Source organism: Cherax quadricarinatus, chromosome 7, assembly GCF_038502225.1.
Source record: "Cherax quadricarinatus isolate ZL_2023a chromosome 7, ASM3850222v1, whole genome shotgun sequence".
Taxonomy (NCBI): Eukaryota; Metazoa; Arthropoda; class Malacostraca; order Decapoda; family Parastacidae; genus Cherax; species Cherax quadricarinatus.
Window position 1 is genome coordinate 47,212,984 of NC_091298.1, and position 24,754 is coordinate 47,237,737.

Below are 24,754 nucleotides of genomic sequence, written 5' to 3' on the forward strand. Positions count from 1 at the left end.
TCATCAAGGCTGCATGTTCTAGCACATCAAGCAGCCGAGGGTCATCAAGGCTGCATGTTCTAGCACATCAAGCAGCCGAGGGTCATCAAGGCTGCATGTTCTAGCACATCAAGCAGCCGAGGGTCATCAAGGCTGCATGTTCTAGCACATCAAGCAGCCGAGGGTCATCAAGGCTGCATGTTCTAGCACATCAAGCAGCCGAGGGTCATCAAGGCTGCATGTCACCTGTCCACCACCAGTCAAAAATTATTTAATCCCTACAATAGGATTTAAACACAGGTCATGTATACACTGAAATATATCTGACAATTATCATGTCTGAATAAATAACTGCGGACTTAATGCCTTTATGGCCTTTTTTTCAGTTGCTGATCTGGTTTATAAAAAACATTTCCTATTTTGTTTTATTGCGATGTTAATAATGGCAGCATCACTGACATGAGAGAATTTGCAAAGTTAACTACCGGCCGGGTCACCATATGGAGAAGACCCGGGCCGGAAGTACCGGCAAACCTCTAATGAATGAATGAATGTTAACTACCGTTGTCTTCTTTATACTTCTCAAAGAAGCGTCTTTGATGCCAGCGAGGGGCTCTTAATCCAAGGGATTGAACTTGCCCTCCTCTTCCTTGGATCGTACCTAAATGCCTCCCAGGCACTATATACCTGGAGGTTACCTGGAGGTTATTCCGGGGATCAACGCCCCCGCGGCCCGGTCCATGACCAGGCCTCCCGATGGATCAGGGCCTGATCAACTAGGCTGTTACTGCTGGCCGCACGCAGTCCGACGTACGAGCCACAGCCCGGCTGATCCGGCACTGACTTTAGGTATCTGTCCAGCTCTCTCTTGAAGGCAGCCAGGGGTTTATTGGCAATTCCCCTAATGCTTGATGGGAGGCAGTTGAACAGTCTTGGGCCCCGGACACTTATGGTGTTTTCTCTTAGTGTACCAATGGCGCCCCTACTTTTTATTGGCGGCATTTTGCATCGCCTGCCCAGTCTTTTACTTTCGTAGGGAGTGATTTCTGTGTGCAGATTTGGGACCGTTCCTTCCAAGATTTTCCAAGTGTAGATTATGATATATCTCTCCCTCCTGCGTTCCAACGAGTACAAGTCAAGTGCTTCCAAGCGTTCCCAGTAGTTAAGGTGCTTGACAGAACTTATACGTGCAGTAAAGGATCTCTGTACACTCTCTACATCTGCGATTTCACCTGCTTTGTATGGAGATGTTAATGTACAGCAGTATTCCAGCCTAGAGAGAACAAGTGATTTGAAAAGGATCATCATGGGCTTGGCATCTCATCTGGGTTTAGCGCTTCCTCATATAATAAAGTCTGCAAATATCAGAAATACTGAATAACAGATTCAGCTGCATAAGTCATTTCTTACAATGATCTTCTCTGTTACGTAATTATTAAGATAATAATGTTACTTTGACTCACGAAATCGTAATGACACGATTGCAAACAAACCATACCACGGGTGGGGGTTAGAACCCGCGGTCAGAGAGTCATAAAACTCCAGACCGACGCTTTAGCCACTGTAGCTAGCGCGTCGGTCTGGAGTTTTATGACTCTCTGACCGCGGGTTCTAGCCCCACCAGTGGTATGGAATGTTACCTGATGTAAAATATAGCAAACAACTTCTGGTCACTTAGCAAGGAGTAAACAGTCGTATAATAAATAAGGTAAAAATTATCTATGCATATAATGATTAATTCTTGCTCTAACCTTGCTTAATACAGAGATCATGGTAACATCCCTATATATATCATGGTAACAACACTATATAGATCATGGTAACATATATAGATCATAATAACACCATATAAATCATGGTAACAACACCATATAAATCATGGTAACAACACCATATAAATCATGGTAACAACACCATATAAATCATGGTAACAACACCATATAAATCATGGTAACACCACTATTTAGTGCCTTAAATTTTAATATAAAAATAATTTAAAGCTGTGAATTTCTCGTGGGCAGAGCTAGAAGTTAATATAAATAATATATTTAGAAAATTAATATAACGCAAGATAAGGTAGAATAAAATGAACAGGATTATATTGACGTATAATGTTTCCGAAGTCACCATAATATAGCATAGCAGCACATATATTTTATAATACAGTATTATTACTGCTACAATATTATATTGACTCTCGTGATGTGTTTTAGCGAAGATTTGCTTTGTAATTCCGAAAATTTTGGAGGGAATATTTGTGACTTGTTCGGATTCTCGTATGTTGATGTTTCACAATGATGTAAATATCACTGTTGGTATAGAATTATATCGATATTCTTTTTTCTAAAAAACTAAATATTTACAAATTATGTATTAATAAATTAAAAATAATAATCAAAATCGTTAATAAAATGGCCAGGTATTAACCCAGGTCATGAGCCACACATACGAACACATATGGCCATGTCCTCACATCTTTACAATCTTAATTTCAATACAAATGGAGTGCCATATCAATATAAAATTAAATTATAAATTTATTTCATGTCAGCTAAATTAAAAAAAATAAGTTAGGAGTGAGTAAACAGTGAGTGTAGATGTGAGAAGGTCGGAGGGAGGAGAGACCAGCTGGAGGCCGCCACACACTACACTCTCACATTTATTATCTCGTTATTTCTCCATCATGGCCACAAGACTACCATTTTCATCACAGTCTATATTATATGTGTTGCTTGACTATGTTGACGAGGATAACAGATGTGATGTGGAGATCATCCAGAAGGTGAGTCGAGGAAAGAATTGTGGCAGGTTCAACTTGGTGAGTTTTACTTAACGTTGCATATTAAATAATGTTTTATATATTATTATATAAGTGCAAGAAGCTCTAAACCCGCCGGTGTTGTGTACATACTTGAGCCTAGGGGCATCCCAGCCTGTGTACTGAATATCATTCACAAACATTAAGAACCAGAACATACAATATCCTAGCTTAATACTTTTATAATTAATTGTATTTATTTTTTCACAGCGCTGTATGACCCTTACGGGTTTACCGCTCACTTATGATTATAATAATATCTGTTTTTGGGTAGGGATATCCTGCTTATATAAAATAAAGCTTCTGACCAGTACCTAAATTCACCATTATTTTTTTTTTTTTTCAAGGTGACGAAATACGAGGTTGTTAATAGTAGAAATTACTTTTTTTTTCAAGGTGACGAAATACGAGGTTGTTAATAGTAGAAATTAAATTTTTTTTTTAGATAAAGGATGAAGAACTTTTGTTTTAGTGTCTACTCTCTTGCTTCCGTGTTTATTTCTGATCTTATATTAAACAGTGATGGGTTTTCCTTAGTGAATCTAGTCAGAATGGTGGGAGAAAAAAATGATTAAATGTGGGGATTTAGGGTAGAGAGTGACTTGTAATTATGAATTATATCTGTAAGTTCATACTTCCATCCCTCAGGGAACGTTCCTTGATTCCTGTAACTCTTGATACAAGGAATGGGAGGGTTCCTTGACACCTGTGAGGGGCTCTTGATACAAGGAATTATCTGGAGTTTATCTGGAGAGAGTTCCGGGGGTCAACGCCCCCGCGGCCCGGTCTGTGACCAGGCCTCCTTAGGTCAGTGTCCCAGGATGCGACCCACACCAGTCGACTAACACCCAGGTACCCATTTTACTGATGGGGAACATAGACAACAGGTGGAAAGAAACACGTCCAATGTTTCTACTCTGGCTGGGAATCGAACCCAGGCCCTCACCGTGTGAAGCGAGAGCGTTAACCACCAGGCCACCAGTTTCTTGACTCCTGTGCTCCTGTGAAGGGCTCTTGATACAAGGAATGGGAAGGTTTCTTGACTCCTGTGAAGGGCTCTTGATACAAGGAATGGGAAGGTTTCTTGACTCCTGTGAAGGGCTCTTGATACAAGGAATGTGAAGGTTTCTTTACTCCTGTGAGGGGCTCTTGATACAAGGAATGTGAAGGTTTCTTGACTCCTGTGAAGGGCTCTTGATACAAGGAATGGGAAGGTTTCTTGACTCCTGTGAGGGGCTCTTGATACAAGGAATGTGAAGGTTCTTGACTCCTGTGAAGGGCTCTTGATACAAGGAATGGGAAGGTTTCTTGACTCCTGTGAGGGGCTCTTGATACAAGGAATGTGAAGGTTTCTTGACTCCTGTGAAGGGCTCTTGATACAAGGAATGGGAAGGTTTCTTGACTCTTGTGAGGGGCTCTTGATACAAGGAATGGGAAGGTTTCTTGACTCCTGTGAAGGGCTCTTGATACAAGGAATGGGAAGGTTTCTTGACTCCTGTGAGGGGCTCTTGATACAAGGAATGGGAAGGTTTCTTGACTCCTGTGAGGGGCTCTTGATACAAGGAATGGGAAGGTTTCTTGACTCCTGTGAAGGGCTCTTGATACACGGAATGGGAACATTCGTAGATGAATGGTTCAGAGATCCGACAAGTTGATAAATTAGACACGTGCAACTCTTGGATATCTTTATTGAGGAAACGGTTCGCCACACAGTGACTTCATCAGTCCATACAAAGGAGATCATTGAAGAACAGGAGGAGTTTGAGGTAATTAGTCCCTCAAACTACTCCTGTTCTTCAAGATTCTCCTTTGTATGGACTGATGAAGTCACTGTGTGGCGAAACGTTTCCTCAATAAAGATACCCAAGTGTTGCACATGTGTCTAATTTATCAATGGGAAGGTTCCTTGACTCATGTGAATGACTCTTGATATCAGGCGTGGGACCTGATTTTCCCTTCCTTCGATGGAACCTGATTGTTTCTCATGCCCTCAGGCGCAACATGACTCCTACGGGTTTAGCACTTCCCCATTAATTTGTTAATGATAAGTGTATCCTGGGAGGGTAACCTGCAGTTCTTCATCTCTACTGTAGTAAATTAAAAGTTGGGAATAAGTTGCTACTTATAATTACTGTGATGTCATCTGTCTTGGGAGTCACCAGGGGCCCTCAGTCAGCCTACTAGGATTCATGTAATTTTTTATTAGGTGTATACCGTGTATAGTAAAATATAGCCCACGCTGTGTACATGCACTGTTGCTCTCAGTACACACACGAAGACAAATATTTATACAAAGTGAGCACGTATCCCAGAGCTGTAACATGGAGCTGGGCATGAAGACTACCTGGTTGGCCAGCGATACACTAAAGGCTCTCCCGTTATGGTTTTATCATATATTTCCTCCTGTTTACTAACAGTTGTACGTATTTCTAATACCGTCAGTCTTCCTTCGTAATTAATTTTTGTTAACTGGGATTCGCTTTGTAGCTTTTATTTGAGTTTTTTTTTTATAAAGATATTTTTTTATATTCTTAACAACATAATGCAACAGCTGCATAATACATATTTGGTCCAATTTATTTTGATAACCTGTTGTTTATAATTAGTTTTTTTTTTACTGAGTTTTATTGTATTATACAATCTACACGTAAATTTTATGTATGAACTGATAATAGTGGCAACAACAACAATACAAGGTTTTGGTACATTATACCAGAACTGTCATCTCTTTCCAACTTGAAACAGCCTAAATCAATGAGTTACAATGTTAAAAACTGTTGGAATAATCGTTTAAGAATATTCAGAGTGGCTTGTATAAATGATTGTTCAGTGTGACGAAGATTTAGCTAATATTTGCTTTTAGAGCTTGTGTTTTATTACATAAATTCTCCAATATTAAGTAGGTTGTACTACTGAGACAGTTATGTTTTGGTCTTAGGGCGAAAAACATTTGTTTCTCTAAATAAAAAAGAAGAAATCCAGTTTAATCAAACCTAGAATTTAACTCATAGGTTAAGTTGCATTTTTTTGGTTACCACAAAAAATGCTCTTAACCTATATTACTATCTAATTTTCGACTAGCTTAATATAGGAGAATTTACATAATATGTATTGCTATGCTCATCAACCGCCCGCTAAATTAAATAACAAATATTGTATATTATTATTTTAAATTTGGTTGATAATATACTGACAGTTACAAACGTACAATTAAGAAAGATAAGCTTAACCAATAAATTCTCTGTATCCACATTTACTAACATTACGAGGCTGTGAAGGCAACGATAGTTATTTAACTCTAAATAGAAAAGTGGCATGTAAGTAATTATTCATTTTTTCGTTACAAAAGCAATAATAGCGTTAGTAATAAATAATTTGAGGAGAGTACCTGAGAGTGATACAAACATTATAACATTAGCCTACTGAAATAAGTCTTGGACAAATACAAAAAGATGTCTTCCTATAAAACTTGGTAATTAGATAATTGCAGAGGACCTTTAAGGGAGGTCGTTATTGCTGGCGAATGACTCTTCCTTGGATCAAGCCTGTTTAATTTGTATTTCTAAGGTGCTGTATGAGATGCAGGTTTAGTGCTTCCCATGATTTATGTTTTCTTGCAGTTAAAATATGTACTGTACAACACCAGTCAAGAATAGTATAGGGGTGGCCTGGTGGCTAAAGCTTCACGCGGCGAGGGTCTAGGTTCGATTCCCAGTCAGGGTAGAAACATTGGGCGTGTTTCTTTACACTTGTTGTCTATGTTCACCCATTAGTAAAATGGGTACCTGGGCGTTAGTCGACTGTTATGGGTCGCATTCTGAGACACTGGCCTAATTTGCCCGAAATGCTCAGCATAACAAGGGGCTTTCTATATAGTAGTATGTCATTGATGCCAGCTAAGTCTGTATACCACGTACATGTACTTGTAGTAAATGATATTATTATTATTATTATTATTATTATTATTATTATTAGTAGTAGTAGTAGTAGTAGTAGTAGTAGTAGTAGTAGTAGTAGTAGTAGTAGTAGTGTTTTTTAGAAGAAATACACACTTGTAAGTGTAGCTATCTTTCCCTTCCTTGAATCAAGAGTCCTCCACTAACATGTGTTTTTTCCCTTCCCTTCCCCCCCCCCTTTATACTATATTTTTCATACTATATTTTAATACAAAAACTTAGATTGAAAGATGTGGTGCGTGAACACCTATATTGTCATGCGTGGTTCTTGTGTGGTCATGTGAGGAGATTAGTTGCCAAGCATGCTTTGTGATCATGTGAGGGTAATTGTTGTCAAGTATGCTTGTTGTATAGTCATGTTAAGAGGCTTATACTCACCTGTATGTACTCATATGTGGTTGCAAGGGCCGAGTATCAGCTCATGACTCCGCCTCTGCGCTGATCGCTACTAGGTTAAGAGAGGTTGTCATCTGTGCTTGTGTGTTCATGTGAAGTTTGTTGTCAAACGTGCGTGTTGTGTGGTCATGTGTGGGGTTTGTTGTCAACCCTATTGTGTAGTCATGTAAGGTTTGTCATGTGTTAGTTACCAGTTGTCAGAGGCACTTGTCGATAGACGCTTGTGTGCAGGGCCCTAGGCTATTCAGATTGGCGGGGCCCCTTTGAGTTACGGGTAAGCGAATCTACCCCTTCCAGCTTGGGGGTGGGGTGGGGGGGGGGTCGGTGTGAGCCTGTTTAAGGTCTAATTAAATACATTCTGGCTGTTTAGATTAAATTTAATAGGGAAAGTACATCAAGACAACCAAAACCATTTACCAACAGCCATAATAACTATCTTGTTAAATCATGCATTTTAAAGAGAACAAACTCAAGACAGCATAGTATTACTAGATTAGGCTATTAAAGTAGTGACATCATGTACCTATTATATTCAGCATAACCACTACAGCACTATTATTCCCTTTATAAATCACTGACCATTATTGTTATTAATGCATCATGCATAATACTATCAAATCATATAAACTCAAGAAAGTAAAGAATTGTTTATATTCACAGGCACTTCTTAAATAAACTTTTTTCTGGATTTCATAGTGACAAAATCATCAATTATATTCTGAAAATCAATATTTCTTGTTAGATCAGACTCAATGGTCAACAAGGCTAGGTTACACAATTTGTCTTGGCTCATTGTTGAACGGAACTGGGTTTTCACTCTTTTCAAAACAGAAAATAAACGTTCTCCGTCACAGTTAGTAGCTGGAAGTGTTAGGTAAAGGCGATACACTATGTCAACATTAGGGAAGGTTTCTGAGATACCTGCATTTCAAAGCAGCTGAGGGCGCACATTTTTCAGGTGGAGCGTTAATCTGATTCATATACCCAGAAAAATGAACTATTTCTTCAACAAATGTGTCCTGAACATCTGCTGAGAGGTGTTGTTGCAACTTTAATGCAGCTTCTCTCAATTCTGCATCTGGCATAGTAGTAATTTTGAACAGAAATCCAAACTTACATTGAGATTCTGGTAGATTTCTTTTCTTTTCACCAATTCTGTAATCAGTGAATCCAGAATGACGAAGTATGTAGCTCTCTTACATTTCTGCCTTGGTAGCAACACAATTTCATTGTCTGGCTCTTCAAAACTGCGTTTCCTCTTCCTTCACCGCTGATGATCAGCCCGGTAACTGTAGTCTTTCACCCGCAGTTTAACTTTCTCTTCAAACATTTCAAAAGCTTCATCATTGCGAAGTGAGCTTACAAATTCCACTAAGCCTGCATAGAGGTTAGCACAAGTATCCATTTCAATTTCAATTTTCTGAAGTGTCTTGTTCGTGGCATTTAACCGTTCCAGTATACAGTCCCAAAGCACACAGAGTAAGGCCAATTCAAAATCTTCCAATTTTGATGCTAAGCTGGCTGCTTCGCTTCTTGTAGTTGCTGTCTGGTCTTCATCCTCTGCTATTTGGATCAAAGCAGAACGTATTTCAGCAAAGCTGTCTTTCAAAGCATGTGTTGCATCATGCTGCGCTGACCACCTTGTTGTTGATAATGATTTGATGACATCTCCATGAATGGTTGACTTGAGTATACTCCACCGATGCGTTGAAGCAGAGAAAAAATTAGAGTGCTTGTAAAAGTCCAAAAAATGAAACTGCAGCGACACAACACTCCACAGCACATGACCCAACAAGATTAAGAGAATGTGCTGAGCAGGGCACATATTCAGCAAGTGGGTTGATTTGCTTGATACGGGCTTGCAATCCATTATATTTACCCGCCATGTTACTTGCATTGTCGTAGCTCTGGCCACGGCAATCCATAATAGAGAGATCATGTTCAAACAGAGTATCCAGTACTACATTCATCATTGTTCCTCCATCATGGCCTGAAAGAGGAATGAATTTTATAAAGTGCTCTACAGGCTTACCACTGGAGTCGACAAAGCGAACAATGAATGTCAATTGATCTGTATGTGAAGTATCTGGTGTTGAATCTACACTTATTGCAAAGTATTTTGCAGTTTTCACAGCTGCTATGTTATTGAGGACCTTCTTAGTCATCAGTTCAATAAATTCATTGCATATAGTAGATGACATGTAAGATACGGTGCCTCTTCCTGCATTCCCAAGGCGTGACACATGATTTGCTAAGAATGGATCGAATTGTGCTAACAGTTCTATGATTCCTAGGAAATTGCCATTGTTTTCCGAACCAAAAACCTCATTTTATCCACGGAAAGCAAGTCCTCTTAGAGCTAAGAATTTTACAACAGCAACAACTCTTTCTAGAACTTTTCTCCAATAAGTGCGCTCTTTTTCAGTTTGATTTTCCAAATGAGAATCCAATAAGCCTTTTTTCTGTGCACGAAATACACTGGCTAAAATGCAGCTCCTGTGAGTGGTGCTGTTTTCATGTTCCTCGAAACGCTTGGAATTTTTCCAGTCATTGAACCCCTGTGTGAAGGTATTTTCTTTGGTAGAAAATAGCTTGCATGCTGAACAGTACACTTTTCCTGAGCTTTCAGAGTATACCATCCATGATCTTTTCACAGTTTCTGAATTTGCAAGCTTCCTATAAAACATAGATGACTTTAAACAACGACGACTTCCATCATCATAAATCCTTGCTGATTTCCTAAAGTCAATGTTCAGAGTCTGAATGAAGTTTTCTGCAATGAAAGCATTACGTAGAGAATCTGGGATTACATTTGGCCATGAGGCAGGATCTTTAAGACAAATCCTGTGGATGAAATGTCCGTTGAGACATTGAGAGGAGACACAAAAGAAGTAGATGCTGGCTGAGAAATAATGGAGGGAGGGCTTCCTGTATGATCTGACGTATCTGCAGATTCAACTGTACTGGTAACAGAAACTGTTTTCGTGAGCATGTCTGTGATCTTTCTGCAGCTTCCTACATCTTTCTTTTTCTGTTCTCCTTGAATTTTCTTCTTTCTTTTCTGTGACCCACTCGCATAAGAACGTCCAACATCACGTTCACGAGATGCCATAATGAGGATGTATCACTGTCTGTAATCATGCAAATACAAATTTTTCATTATCAATTATTATTAATTTTTTAATTATTATTAAATTTTTTTTTTCTGTCAATTGGGGGGATATGGCCCTTGTAGCCCCCTTTCTTCTGGCTGCGCATCTAAAAATTCAAAACGTTACCAGAAAGGAGTCATATACAGAACTTTTACCATAGATTAGATTAGTGATTTGGGCTACGAATATTTTACTAATTCATCCTCCTTGATCTCCAATTTACTTAAACAGAAATCATACTGAGTCCAAGAACAATGCACAATGGTATTTATATTACCATTTTCATAACTAAACTAATCATTATGTTTTGCATGATATATGGCCTACCACCATAGATAAGGACATGAGAATTAAAGAATGAAGGGGCAATTTTCAGTTTCACCCAACCAACGATTTTCTGATGTGGCTTATGTGTTTCTGGGGAAATATGTAGTAAATTAATTGATGTTCTACATCACTTCCGTCGCAACTTGAAAACTAAGCATTTGCGACGGAAGTGATGTAGAACATCAATCAATTGAGATCTGTTATTGAAATGATAAAGACTTAAAGACAGGACAAAGTGCTTTTAAAACCTACAAACGGAAGTCAGTTTGCGTTTTTAGGTTTTTCTTTATAGTATTTTTACCAAAAATGCGTCTTTACTGGTCCATGCGTCTTTACTGGTCAAGTAACCCTATCAGGTACCTCCCTTAACATTTAGAGGCGAAAACAAACATTTATCCATACACATCAATGTCTATCAACAACACTTCAGTTAATTTGTCACAGTACAAGTTTAGATAACGTGTAATTACTACAGAAAATTGGAGAGGAATCTCCCATACTCACCCATTAGTGGGAAAACACAGCTGTTCTGATGTAAACAAAGGCGTGTTGAGTGTTGCCATCTATGGTTAGGTTTATTTATTTTTATTTTATTTTATTTCATTATTTATTTTTGTTTTGATTAATTTTTAAAAATCAATTTTACTCTCCAAACACTTGAACTTTTTAGGTACGGACCCCTTTGCACTTGCACCATGTGCGCAGTCTTGGATGAGCCCCTGAACCCCTTGGACCGCGGAGCCCCCAAATGCGCGGGGCCCTAGGCAAATGCCTAGTTTGCCTATGCGGTAATCCGGCCCTGCTTGTGTGTCCATGCGAGGTTTTGTTAACCGTGTTTGTTATTGTTATGTAGCCATGTGAGGAGGTTGGTTGTCAAGCGTGCTTGGATAGTCATGTGAGGAGGTTTGTTGTCATGTGTGACTTGGGTACTCTCCTAATTGTGGTTGTAGGCGTTAACTCTCAGTTCGTGGCTCCGCCTCTCCGTTGGCCGCGGCTTGGCTCTTTCTCCTGACTACGTGGGACCTATCATACTTATCTTCGAAACTATGTTCTGATTCTGCGTCAGCCACTTCGCTGTCTAGGTTTCTTCACTTCCTGACCACTCAAAGGGTTCTCTACACACATGCTGCTATGTATGATAATCTATGTAACTGCATTTGTGTATACCTGAATAAACTTACTATCTTGTCGTTACTGTGTACCATTACTGCAATGATAATTATTTGACACTGCAACAACATGGAATCTTGGTACAAAGGGTATCTCCTACAGCGTATTTGCTAAGTTACAGCTGTCCCAACTTTCGGAAATAACCTACTGCCATTGGTGACTAGAGGGTGCCTCTGTGACTATACACCACTTTTGACTCCAGTACTTAAAGAGTCAGTCTTCCTGCCCATACTTAAGATTCAAGACGTAGGTACTGAACATCGGCTTCCAGGTTGAGGAACTGATTATCTCATCATATATTGTCTTCTTTGTATAGTTTTGCAAGGCTGGTGGATTGATTACCTCATATGCCGTCTTCGTATATCATTTTCTCTGTGCTGAATTGATGAAGCCACTGGTTGGCGAAACGCGTTTAAATAAAAACACCCAGTTGTTGCACATGTTCCTAATTATTCAAGTACTTCCTGACATCCTTCTGATTCATCTGTTTTAAACTTCCAGCTGTGACCTCCTGTACCAGGCTCTCCCTGTCTACCCCTCACTCATCTCTGAATTTTGCACGCCGTAATCATGTCACCCCTGGTCCTTTTGTCCTCTAATGTCACTAGCCTCTCCTCATAGCTTATAACTCTCAGCTCTGGAGCCAGTTTCGTTGCATATTTCTACACTCTTTAGTCATATAAGGAGGTTTTTTCCTCATGCGTGCCTGTTGTGCGGTCATGTGAAGAGGTTTAGGCTAAGCTGGCGTGATGTGCAGTCAGTCAAAGGAATTGTTGAGATTGTCTCTACTACACCAGTACAGAGGAAGGATGAATGAGGCGAACTCAAGCCACTACATTAGCATAAACCACAAGCTGGCCAGGCTGAGAGCACGCACCATGAGATAAGCAAGATAAGCCACGCTGTCCACCAATACTCCTCATGGTCGTTGCTCTCTCTCCCACACATCTTCGATAGAATATAATATTTTTAAGAGGCGAATGACCTGGTTCAAATGATCAGAAGTTCATCATTTTGAGTTAAGTCTATCAACTACACCTGGGTAATTAATGATTCAATTCACCTCTATCAACTTCACCTAAGTAATTAATGATTCAGTTTATCTGTAGACCAATTTTAAAGAAAAAATTAATCCATAAAATATGAATTTAAGTAAATACTTATTGTATACTCACAGTACATATATACCTCGGTGTAGATACCTCGTGGAAGATCCAGTGAGCCCTTATCTTATAATTAAGACCCGCATCACGTGACATTTTCCCCTGACGAAATATCAATATCTCATCCTTTCTTTCAGTATATCACTCGAACCCCAAAATATTGATTAAACAGTTGCAGTGGAAATGCATATTACTATTACTGGACAAGGTTAAGTTAAACTTTAACATAGGAATTCAAGCAATTCCTTAAAATATGGATGAACGTTGTGTATATACGCTGAGAGATTTACACCTCGGTGAATATCCCTGATTACTGAGGTAAAAATTTAGGAGAGTATGGTTGAATTTTTTTTATTGTAAATTACAGGATTAGGTTACACAATTATATATATAGTGTGTTCGTTCATTTAACAAACTAATTCATAGTGTCGTGTATCCTCCAGGTATATGACACTTACCAGAAATACGGTGTCAAGATTTCGATTTTTTTAGATTTTGCTGCCAAAGAGGCTAGTTTACTAGTAGTAACCCTTGTACCCATCCTGTGGACGGTAACTCAAGAACATGTGGATACACCAAGGGTCCCCAAACTCTTCACTTCATAACACTTTCATGAAGTTTCAGATTGTTCATGAACCCACAAATATTGATTATATGAAAATAATTTAATAAATAGTACTTTAACTAATAGTACTACCAATAATAATAATGAATAAAAATAGCTTCATAAAACATAAGTAATATTTAAATTACGAAAAATATAAGAGTGAAAGTGTTGATATCATTAATGGGAAGGACGGATCTGATGAGCATCAACAAAGGTACTAATGTAGATGAATGGTTCAGAAAACCGACAAGTTCCTGTCAGACACAGCAACACCTTGGAATCTTAATACGGGGAATTCTTCACTTGCCTAATTTTTAGGCATGACCTACTTCCACATCTGGATTTGTCAAATCCAGTCCCTGGACCCATTATGTACGTTTGTAATCTTTTGACTACCGCCCACAGGATGGGTATGGGGTGCATAATAAAGATATTAAACTAACTGATACCACCTACGACTGCTGTACCTCACCTGTTTACTCAAGGCTGAGGGACTGATTACCTCAAATTCCTTTTGTTCTCCATTCTCCTTTGTATGGACTGATGAAGTCACTGTGTGGCGAAACGTCTCCTCGTTAAAGATACCCAAGTGTTGCACATGTATCTAATTTATCAAAGGTACTAATATTTGATTAGAGACTGATGATGGGAATAAATGGTATAAATACCGACACAATAGAAATATAAACACACATACAGGATCACATTATACTGCTTATGTGTTTATATTTCCAGAGACTGGCGAGTTTTAGTGGTAAGTCATCACTCTTTTTCCAGGTTCACTCTGTTCCTCTGCTTAGTTAGAATTGCATTTGCATGGCTAAAACCACCTACAACCTAGTACGAACTTCTGAAAGCAAGTAAAAATTATTCACCCACTGCAGAAAGCCGGGGGTATTTAATAACAGTATTTACATGGCTCCAATAGTCACTTAAGCTTTTACTTTTGAACAAAGGGTGAGGGTGGAAGGCCACAGATACACAACGCAGAGATCACCAGACATTTACTGACTCCATTTTGACCCCCAGCCATTTATCGACCCCTTCGATAATACCATCGACCCTTATGGGGTCGATATTGACCACTTTGGGGAACACTGGGAACTAGACCCCAAAACAGTTTACAGGAGTGCATCTGGAATTAGATCTACAGTTCACTTATCTGTTGCAAGCATATTTAGGAAATTTACTGCCGGAGATGGTGGCCTAAACCTGGCCACTACAATATCAGTCAGTCAGTTCACTTTGCAAGTTGCTACATAAGCGTACTTATCTACGTTCATGTTATCATAGTGGATGATAAATCTACTCTGGCTTCTAACTGCATTCCTATACATTCATTTTCATTACTTCTATCCTAATATCATTCCTAGTGCTAAACCGGGACACATCAAAGTTATATTCTAAATTTGCCTTCAGAGTACTTTTTTTTTGGCTAATTTATCAAGTTTATCTTGAAGGAACAATCCAGTGTGTAATGGAATCTGTAACAATTTTACATTAATTTTCCTGGATTTTTGAGTATCTATATCTGGTTTCTCCAATGAGCATGTTGTTAGTCATGATGTGACTCAAGAGCCTTCAGTTATTACATAGAATCAGTAATAATTAGAGTTAAGCTTGGCTCAGTTCCATAAATTAACTTTAGCGCCATTAGAATGGCAAACAGTTCAGTTTGCAGTGTAGACGCCCAGTTGTTAATCCTAACTCAATATAGTTCTTATTATTATCTAAGGAAGTAGCAACAAGAGCAGATGCAGCCCTGCCTGTAGACCCCTGCTTAAATCATTAATTAAATCATTAATTAACTTGTGATAAAATATTTCTAACAGTTAAGAGAGAAATTTCTTCTTGAGCAATTAGTTGCCTTTGCAAGTGATTAAAGGAAGGTACTGCAAGTGACGAGCTTCTTGGGAGGGACTTGCAGGTATGTGATATTAAATGAACACAACTTCCATGGAGGGGTGAAATGTTTTGTTGTATACAGTGTTGTACACAACCCATTTAGATTTTTTTTTACATAAATCTGTGTGTTTACGTCTAGACTTTTAGTAAGATTTACAGTGACAGTGTCTGGTTCATTTCTTAACATCTAATATCAAGTAATGTGTTAATTTCAATTATCCATTCCGTGATGCTAGGAACCCCAAGTTCTTTGTACATATTAGGAACTTTGGTAGATTTATGATATCTGGAGTATACCTGAAGAGGGTTTCAGGGGTCAACGCCCCTGCGACCCGGTCTGTGACAAGGTCTTGTGGTGGATCAGGGCCTGATAAATCAGGCTGTTACTGCTGGCCGCATGTGGACTGACGTACGAACTACAGCCCGGCTGGTCAGATACTGACTTTAGGTGCCTATCTATCTCCTTGAAGACAGCCAGAGGTCTGTTGGTAATCCCCCTTATGTGTGTTGGGAGGCAGTTGAGCAGTCTTGGGCCCCTGACACTTAATATGTTGACTCTTAGTGTACTCGTGGCACCCCTGCTTTACATTGGGGAAATATTGCATTTCCTGCCGAGTCTTTTGCTTTCTTGGGGAATGATTTTCATGTGTGAATTTGGTACTAATTCCTCTAGGATTTTCCATGTGTATATTATCATGCATCTTTCTCTCCTGCGTTCCAGGGAGTACAACTCAAGAACCTTCAACCATTCCCAGTAATTTAGGTGTATTATCGTAGTTATGTGTGCCGTGAAGGCTCTCTGTACACTTCTCAGGTCAGCAGTTTTACCTGCCTTGAAAGACGCCGGTATTGTACAGAAATATTCCATCCTAGAGAAAACAAGCGATTTGAAGAGAATCATCACTGGCTTGAAGTTCTCATCATCCATTTTATCATTTTTTAGAAAATGTGGCAAGAGAGAATTTTCCTTATGGGCGCAGCATAATCGATTAAGGATCTAACGGAGCTAAAGGATCTAAACGGTGGCCCGTGACCTGTCTGGCAAAGCTCTCGCTTCACACGTAGAGGGCCCGGGTTCGAATCCCGGCGGGGTGGAAACATTTCGACGCGTTTCATTACACCTGTTGTCCTGTTCACCTAGCAGCAAAGAGGTACCTGGGTGTTAGTCGACTGGCGTTGGTCGCATCCTGGGGAACAAGATTGAGGACCCCATTGGAAATAAGACAGACAGTCCTCGAGGACGTACTGCCTATCTTGGGTTATCTTAGGTGGCTAACCCTTCGAGGTTAAAATTCGAACGAAATCTTATCTCGCTTCACACGCAGAGGGCTCGGGTTTGATTCCCGGCAAGGGTGGAAGCATTGGGTGTGTTTCCTTATAACGGTTGTCCCTGTTCACCCATCAGTAAAAATGGATACCTGGGTGTCAGTCGACTGGTGTGGGTCGCATCCTGGGACAAAATTGACCGTATTTGCCCGAATTGCTCTGCATAACAGAGACCAAATTTTATGTGAAGGATATAAATAAAAAAATGAAATACGAATTATTTGATATAAAAATAAATCACTGATGCCACTCCTGAATCTTTCATGAATTCCAATGTAACTCAAGAAAGACATTAAAGTGCGCACGCCAGCCGGTTTTACCGTATCAGATTGCTATCCTTCCAGATCATAATATTTCTCTTAAAGGTTTTAAATATACTCCTCACAGTGTTTCTATCTCTTTCTGAATTGTACTTAGATGAGAAGGTGATGAGTCAATCAATGGGCCAAATATTTGTATATTTTGTAAGTGCAAAGGGTCTTTGTCAGGGCGGGCTTTTTTGCTTTTTTATCCTTGTCGTATCCAGACCACTCTGATGAAGCTTCATCTGAGATTTTGGATTTACAGTAGAACTCAACCATTGTAAATCTGAGAGAGCTGTTGAGCACATTAAGGTTATAATGGTCAAATCAACCCTTTACAGCATGAAGTGTTCCACAGTGGTCAGCATTATGCCTGGCACCAGATTATAATACAACTTCTTCATAATTTACTCTGAAGATATATTCATGCATTAAAAAGACTGGCTTATTGATCCGAACCTATAACGTAATTTTACTGCGATCCCTAAAGTGGTCTGTTATATTCACAAGACAATATACGGTTTATGGCGTTTTTTTGAGACGACTTTCATCCACCCAAGTATTCTCTCACTCTCTCTTACACACACAAACACACACACGCACACACACGCACACACAAACACACACACACACACACACACACACACACACACACACACACACACACACACACACACGCACACACGCACACACACGCACACACACGCACACACAAACACACACCAGATAACTGCTGCAGCATACTGGCGCCTGGCAAACCTGAGAATAGCGTTCCGATACCTTAGTAAGGAATCGTTCAAGACGCTGTACACCGTGTACGTCAGGCCCATACTGGAGTATGCAGCACCTGTTTGGAACCCACACTTCATCAAGCACGTCAAGAATTTAGAGAAAGTGCAAAGGTTTGTGACAAGGTTAGTTCCAGAGCTAAGGGGAATGTCTTACGAAGAAAGGTTAAGGGAAATCGGTCTAACGACACTGGAGGACAGGAGGGTTAGGGGAGACATGATAACGAAATACAAAATACTGTGTGGAATAGACAAGGTGGACAGAGACAGGATATTCCAAAGAGGGGACACAGAAACAATAGGTCACACTTGGAAGCTGAAGACCCAGATGAGTCAAAGGGATTTTAGGAAGTATTTCTTCAGTCATAGAGTAGTCAGGAAGTGGAATAGCCTAGCAAGTGAGGTAGTGGAGGCAGGAACCATACATAGCTTTAAGATGAGGTATGATAAAGCTCATGGAGCAGGGAGAGAGAGGACCTAGTAGCACTCAGTGAAAAGGCGGGGCCAGGAGCTGAGTCTCGACCCCTGCAACCACAGTTAGGTGTACACACACACACACACACACACACATATATGAGGTATAGAGATGTGCTGTAGCAATGTGTTTATTCAAAAAGAACTTCAAAATTTTAAACTAGATGTAATTCGGTCAGTGCAAGATCTTGTATTGCATAAGCCTAGTCCTCAGCGTCTCAGTGAACTCGGCTGGAATTGTGCGAAGTGTTGCATAAGTTGATAATTCTGTTAAATATTGGCGTTCAAGACTTGAAGGGAATCAGAAGAGGCATTCACATGTCATCATAAGGGAACTGATATCCAAATTTCACGAATAAAAATGATAAATTACGATATTACAAGGCCCAAATGTAATTCAAATTGAATTTTAACATGATTTAACGGGAGTAAAAGTTTCACTATTTTACCATAAAATGGTCAAATCTGCACCTACATATTTGAATTCCACTCTCAACCGGCGTGGAATGTTTTAGCACCTTTTTGAAGGTTTGAAGCCTCGCCACTGAGGATTTTGAAAGTTATCTGAGGTATTACAGGAAGATGGGAACGGGTTCAACAAACCTGGTTATAGGGCACATGAACGTACTAGTTGCTCCAAGAATTTGGTCCTTTTTACCGTACGCAGGTATTGAAAATTTAAGGCGACTGGATGAGGCGTTCTCGCGTAATGTCACTGTTCAGTTCATGGCATTCCTTATTACTTGACGCTGGTGAGGGGTTCTTGATCTAGGGAACTGGATCTGTGCTACAGTTCCCTGAATTGAGTTTGAATACCTTCCCCCCTCCCCCCCTTACAGGTGCTGTATAATTCCTACGGGTTTAGCGCTCCCCTATAATTATAATAATTCTTGACATCCCTGTGGCTCACTAGGGTGTGTAATTGACAACCATCCTCTTGTTTTTTCTACATTCTTGGTTAATAGCCTATTTCTTTTTACCAAGTCTACAGAGAATTTTGTATTTGTAATTATTCTTCACTCCTCTTCCATGTTCTTCGTTCCTTCAGTGACATAAGCTCTAACTCTCGCACACTTTCCATATAACTCAATCCCTTCAACTCAGGTACCAGTCTTGATGCACTCCTTCCTACTCTCTCATGCTTCGCTGTACTCACCTAATTGTGGTTGCAGGTGTCGAGACTCAGCTCCTGGCCCCGCCGCTTCACTGATCGCTACTAGATCCTCTCTCTCTCTCTCTCTGCTTCCTGAGCTTTGTCATACCTCGTCTTAAAACAATGTATGGTTCCTGCCTCCACTACATCACTTGCTACGCTATTCCACTTCCTGATGACTCTGTGACTGAAGAAATACTTCCTAACATCCCTGTGACTCGTCTGAGTCTTCTGCTTCCAATTGTGACCCCTTGTTACTGTGTCCCCTCTCTGGAACATCCTGTCTCTGTCCACCTTGTCTATTCCACGCATTATTTTGTATGTTGTTATCATGTCTCCCCTGACCCTCCTGTCCTCCAGTGTCGTCAGTCCGATTTCCCTCAACCTTTCTTTGTAGGACATTCCCCTGAGCTCCGGAACTAGCCTTCTCACAAACCTTTGTACTTTCTCTAATTTCTTGACGTGCTTGACTAGGTGTGGGTTCCAAACTGGTGCTGCATACTCCAGTATGGGCCTGACGTACACAGTGTACAGTGTCTTGAACAATTCCTTACTAAGGTATCGGAACGCTATTCTCAGGTTTGCCAGGCACCCATATGCTGCAGCAGTTATCTGGTTGATGTGTGCCTCCGGAGACGTGCTCGGTGTTATGGTCACCCCAAGATCTTTCTCCTTGAGTGAGGTTTGCAGCCTTTGTCCACCTAGCCTATACTCTGTCTGCAGTCTTCTTTGCCATTCCCCAATCTTCATGACTTTGCATTTGGCAGGGTTGAATTCGAGAAGCCAGTTTCTGAACCATGTGTCCAGCCTGTCCAGGTCTCTTAGTAGTCCTGCCTGATTCTCATCCGATTTAATCCTTCTCATTAGCTTCACATCATCTGCGAACAGGGACACTTCAGAGTCTATCCCTTCCACCAAGTCATTCACATATATCAAAAATAGCACTGGTCCTAGGACTGACCCCTGTGGGACCCCGCTCGTCACAGGCGCCTTCCGTGATACCTCATCACGTACCATGACCCGGTGTTGCCTCCCTGTCAGGTATTCTCTGATCCATTGCAGTGCCCTTCCTGTTATACGCACCTGATCCTCCAGCTTCTGCACTAACCTCCTGTGAGGAACTGTGTCGAAGGCCTTCCTGCAGTCCAGGAAAATGCAATCAACCCACCCCTCTCTGTCGTGTCTTACTTTTGTTACCATATCATAAAACTACAGAAGGTTTGTGACGGGATTTGCCTTCCATGAATCCGTGCTGGTTGTTGTTTATCATATTGTTTCGTTCCAGGAGCTCCACCACCCTCCTCCTGATAATCTTCTCCATGACTTTGCATACTATACATGTCAGAGCATGCTCATTCTGCATGAGTCGCATGTAGTATGAGGTATAGAGTTTTAAACGAATCTTCATCAGATTTCTCGGTCACTTACATCTGCAGGCTTAGCTGTGCTCATGTACCGCTGATGTGTGTATGTGCTTCAGGAGACATGTATTGTTGCTTTTTCAATGATTTTGTGAGCTTTCCTCCCTCTTTACGCTGTGTGTGTGTGTGTATGTACTCACCTATTTGTACTCACCTATTTGTGGTTGCATGGGTCGAGTCATAGCTCCTGGCCCCGCCTCTTCACTGATTGCTACTAGGTCCTCTCTCTCCCTGCTCCATGAGCTTTATCAAACCTCGTCTTAAAGCTATGTATGGTTCCCGCCTCCACTACGTCTTAAAGCTATGTATATTTCGTTCGGTTCCCGCCTCCACTACGTCACTTTCTAGGCTAGCTTTAGCCACCAGGCCACCGGGCCTAACTACTCTATGACTGAAGAAATACTTCCTAACATGTCTTTGATTCATCTGAGTCTTCAACTTCCAATTGTGACCTCTTGTTTCTGTGTCCCATCTCTGGAACATCTCGCCTTTGTCCACCTTGTCTATTCTGTGCAGTATTTTATATGTCGTTATCATGTCTCCCCTGAGCCTCCTGTCCTCCAGTGTCGTCAGGCCGATTTCCCTCAACCTTTCTTCGTAGGACAATCCCCTTAGCTCTGGGACTACTCTTGTTGCAAACCTTTGCACTTTTTCTAATTTTTTGACGTTCTTGACCAAGTGTGGTTTCCAAACTGGTGCTGCATACTCCAGTATGGGCCTGACGTATATGGTGTACAGAGTCTTGAACGATTCCTTACTGAGGTATCGGAACGCTATCCTTAGGTTTGCTAGACGCCCGTGCGCTGCAGCAGTTATCTGATTGATGTGCGGCTCAGGAGATGTGCTCGTTATTATACTCACCCCCAGATCTTTTTCCTTGAGTGAGGTTTGCAGTCTTTGGCCACCTAGACTATACTCCGTCTGCGGTCTTCTTTGCCCTTCCCCGATCTTCATGACTTTGCATTTGGAAGGGTTAAACTCAAGGAGCCAGTTGCTGGACCAGGCTTGTAGCCTGTCCAGGTCTCTTTGTAATGCTGCCTGATCCTCGACCGATTTGATTCTCATTAACTTCACATCATCTGCAAACAAGGACACTTCTGAGTCTATCCCTTCCCTTATGTCATTCACATATACCAAAAACAGCACAGGTCCTAGGACTGACCCTTGTGGAACCCCGCATGTCACAGGTGCCCACTCTGACACCTCGTCACGTACCATGACTCGTTGTTGCCTCCCTGTCAGGTATTCTCTGATCCATTGCAGTGCCTTTTCTTCATCAGTCCATACGTAGGAGAAACTTGAAGAACAGGAGGAGAATGAGGTAATCAGTCCCTCAACCTTGAGTCGATGTGTTCAGTCCATCAATCTTGATGGACTGAACACATCGACTCAAGGTTGAGGGACTGATTACCTCATTCTCCTCCTGTTCTTCAAGTTTCTCCTACGTATAGACTGATGAAGCCACTGTGTGGCGAAACGTTTCCTCAATAAAGATACCCAAGCGTTGCACATGTGTCTAATTTATCTACATGTCGGTTCTCTGAACCATTCATCTACAAAGTGCCTTTTCTGTTATGTGTGCCTGATCCTCTAGCTTTTGCAGTAACCTCTTGTGAGGAACTGTGTCGAAGGCCTTGCATTCTAAGAAAATGCAGTCTATCCACCCCTCTCTCTCTTGTCTTACTTTTGTCACATTGTCATAAAACTCCAGTAGGTTTGTGACACAGGATTTTCCTTCCCTGAAACCGTGCTGGTTGTCGATTATATACTTGTTTCTTTCCAGGTGTGTGTACTCACCTAATTGTACTCACCTAATTGTGGTTGCAGGGGTCGAGACTCAGCTCCTGGCCCCGCCTCTTCACTGATCGCTACTGGATCCTCTCTCTCTCTGCTTCCTGAGCTTTGTCATACCTCTTCTTAAAACTATGTATGGTTCCTGCCTCCACTACTTCACTTGCTAGGCTATTCCACTTGCTGACAACTCTATGACTGAAGAAATACTTCCTAACGTCCCTGTGACTCGTCTGAGTCTTCAGCTTCCAGTTGTGACCCCTTGTCCCTGTGTCCCTGTGTGTGTGTGTGTGTGTGTGTGTGTGTGTGTGTGTGTGTGTGTGTGTGTGTGTGTGTGTGTGTGTGTGTGTGTGTGTGTGTGTGTGTGTGTGTGTGTGTGTGTGTGTGTGTGTGTGTGTGTGTGTGTGTGTGTGTGTGTGTGTGTGTGTGTGTATGCATCCGCATGAAGGGAATTTGTTTTCATGGCGTCACGTCTCGCTGTGAATTGATCGTATGTCTTTTGTTTTTAATTTCATGATATTTGACAAACTGTTTCCTCTTTTATTCCACCCAGCCATCTACGACCCTGAAAAGAAATGCTTTCCAGTGTTCTTTCTAGATTGTTTATTAAGTATTATTATTATTATTATTATTATTATTATTATTATTATTATTATTATTATTATTATTATTATTATTATTATGCACCGCTATACATTTAACACATCTTAAAATTATGGCTTCATGTTCTCCTTTTTATTGCTACCAAAACACATTCTTTATCTGCTATTTTAATCCCTTTATTGCATGTAAATGTATTTATCATATTTATTTTCTTGCAAAAAAAAAAAAAAGAGCATTTCCAGTGCCTCTTCTGTTTCCTGACTCAGGTGTCTCGGATTTGGAGAGAATACATGACTTAACCCACGTTTTGGAAACATAACTTAGAAACGTTTAGATGAAATCACAGCGTTCACGTTTTCTTCTATTCTGGACCACTCCGAAGTCTGGAACTTAAATGTTGCACTGTCCTGAACCGTTTAGTTCTAAAAGATGTTGAAGAAAACATCTACACATTTGAAAATTTATTAAAAACAGTTATTCCAGGATAGCGTAGGGTTTTTTCCAGATTATTTTCTATAATCTTGAAAAAAATCCTACGCTATTTTCTTCTGGTGTCTTGTTATTTATAACCACTTTGGTGGCATTTATTATCCAATGATCTTCGAGGAAAAAGGTCTCAGTATCGTTGCACAGTCACAATACAGTGGCAGGAATAATTCAGTTAACTCACACTACCGTGACAGGAACAATACCGTGGGTTGGACAAAACACAATTATATATTATTAAGTTAAGAGAAGTTCTAACAAACAAATTAAATAGTAAATGTGCGCTTAACATAATATTTTTTTGGTCTGCTGGGATCTTCTTTATTGGAGTTTCATAGAAATCTAACTTGAGAAGTCGTACATTTAACCCCCTTTCACTTCTCTCTCTCTCTCTCTCTCTCTCTCTCTCTCTCTCTCTCTCTCTCTCTCTCTCTCTCTCTCTCTCTCTCTCTCTCTCGTTTCGTGGAAATGAAGCGTAATCCGTGGGTTTGACATCCACGCTAAGCATCCTCTTCAATTCACACTTGGGACACGTTCTCAGTCAAGCTTGCAGCTCAGAGAAGCATTTTTTATCGATCTGTCTGCCAGCGTCGCCCTAAGTCGCTTACTTGCCTTTAATCTCTCTTATATATATATATATATATATATATATATATATATATATATATATATATATATATATATATATATATATATATATATATATATATATATATATATATATATATATATATATATATATATATATATATATATATATATATATATATATATATATATATATATATATGTATATATACATATATATATGAGAAAAGAATAAACTTGCTTCAGGGAAAACTCGAGGTTCTCCCTGAAGCTGTTTGAGAATTGTTCCTACTACTCCCTATATTTAATATAAATTTTATTTAAAGACAAAATACATTGACAAAACATT

The 24,754-nt window shown here is 40.2% G+C and overlaps 1 protein-coding gene across 2 annotated transcripts in view; it reads left to right on the forward strand.

Annotated features, from left to right (window-relative positions):
• Positions 1-2,599: 2,599 nt before the first annotated feature.
• Positions 2,600-24,754, forward strand: part of LOC128687034 (uncharacterized) — a 197,515-nt gene continuing 175,360 nt past the window's right edge. For both annotated transcript variants that reach the window (XM_070082410.1, XM_070082411.1), the window contains exon 1: positions 2,600-2,761. In XM_070082410.1, the coding sequence (XP_069938511.1) occupies positions 2,663-2,761 (99 nt within the window). In that variant the 5' untranslated portion in view covers positions 2,600-2,662. The remainder of the gene's footprint in view (positions 2,762-24,754) is intronic.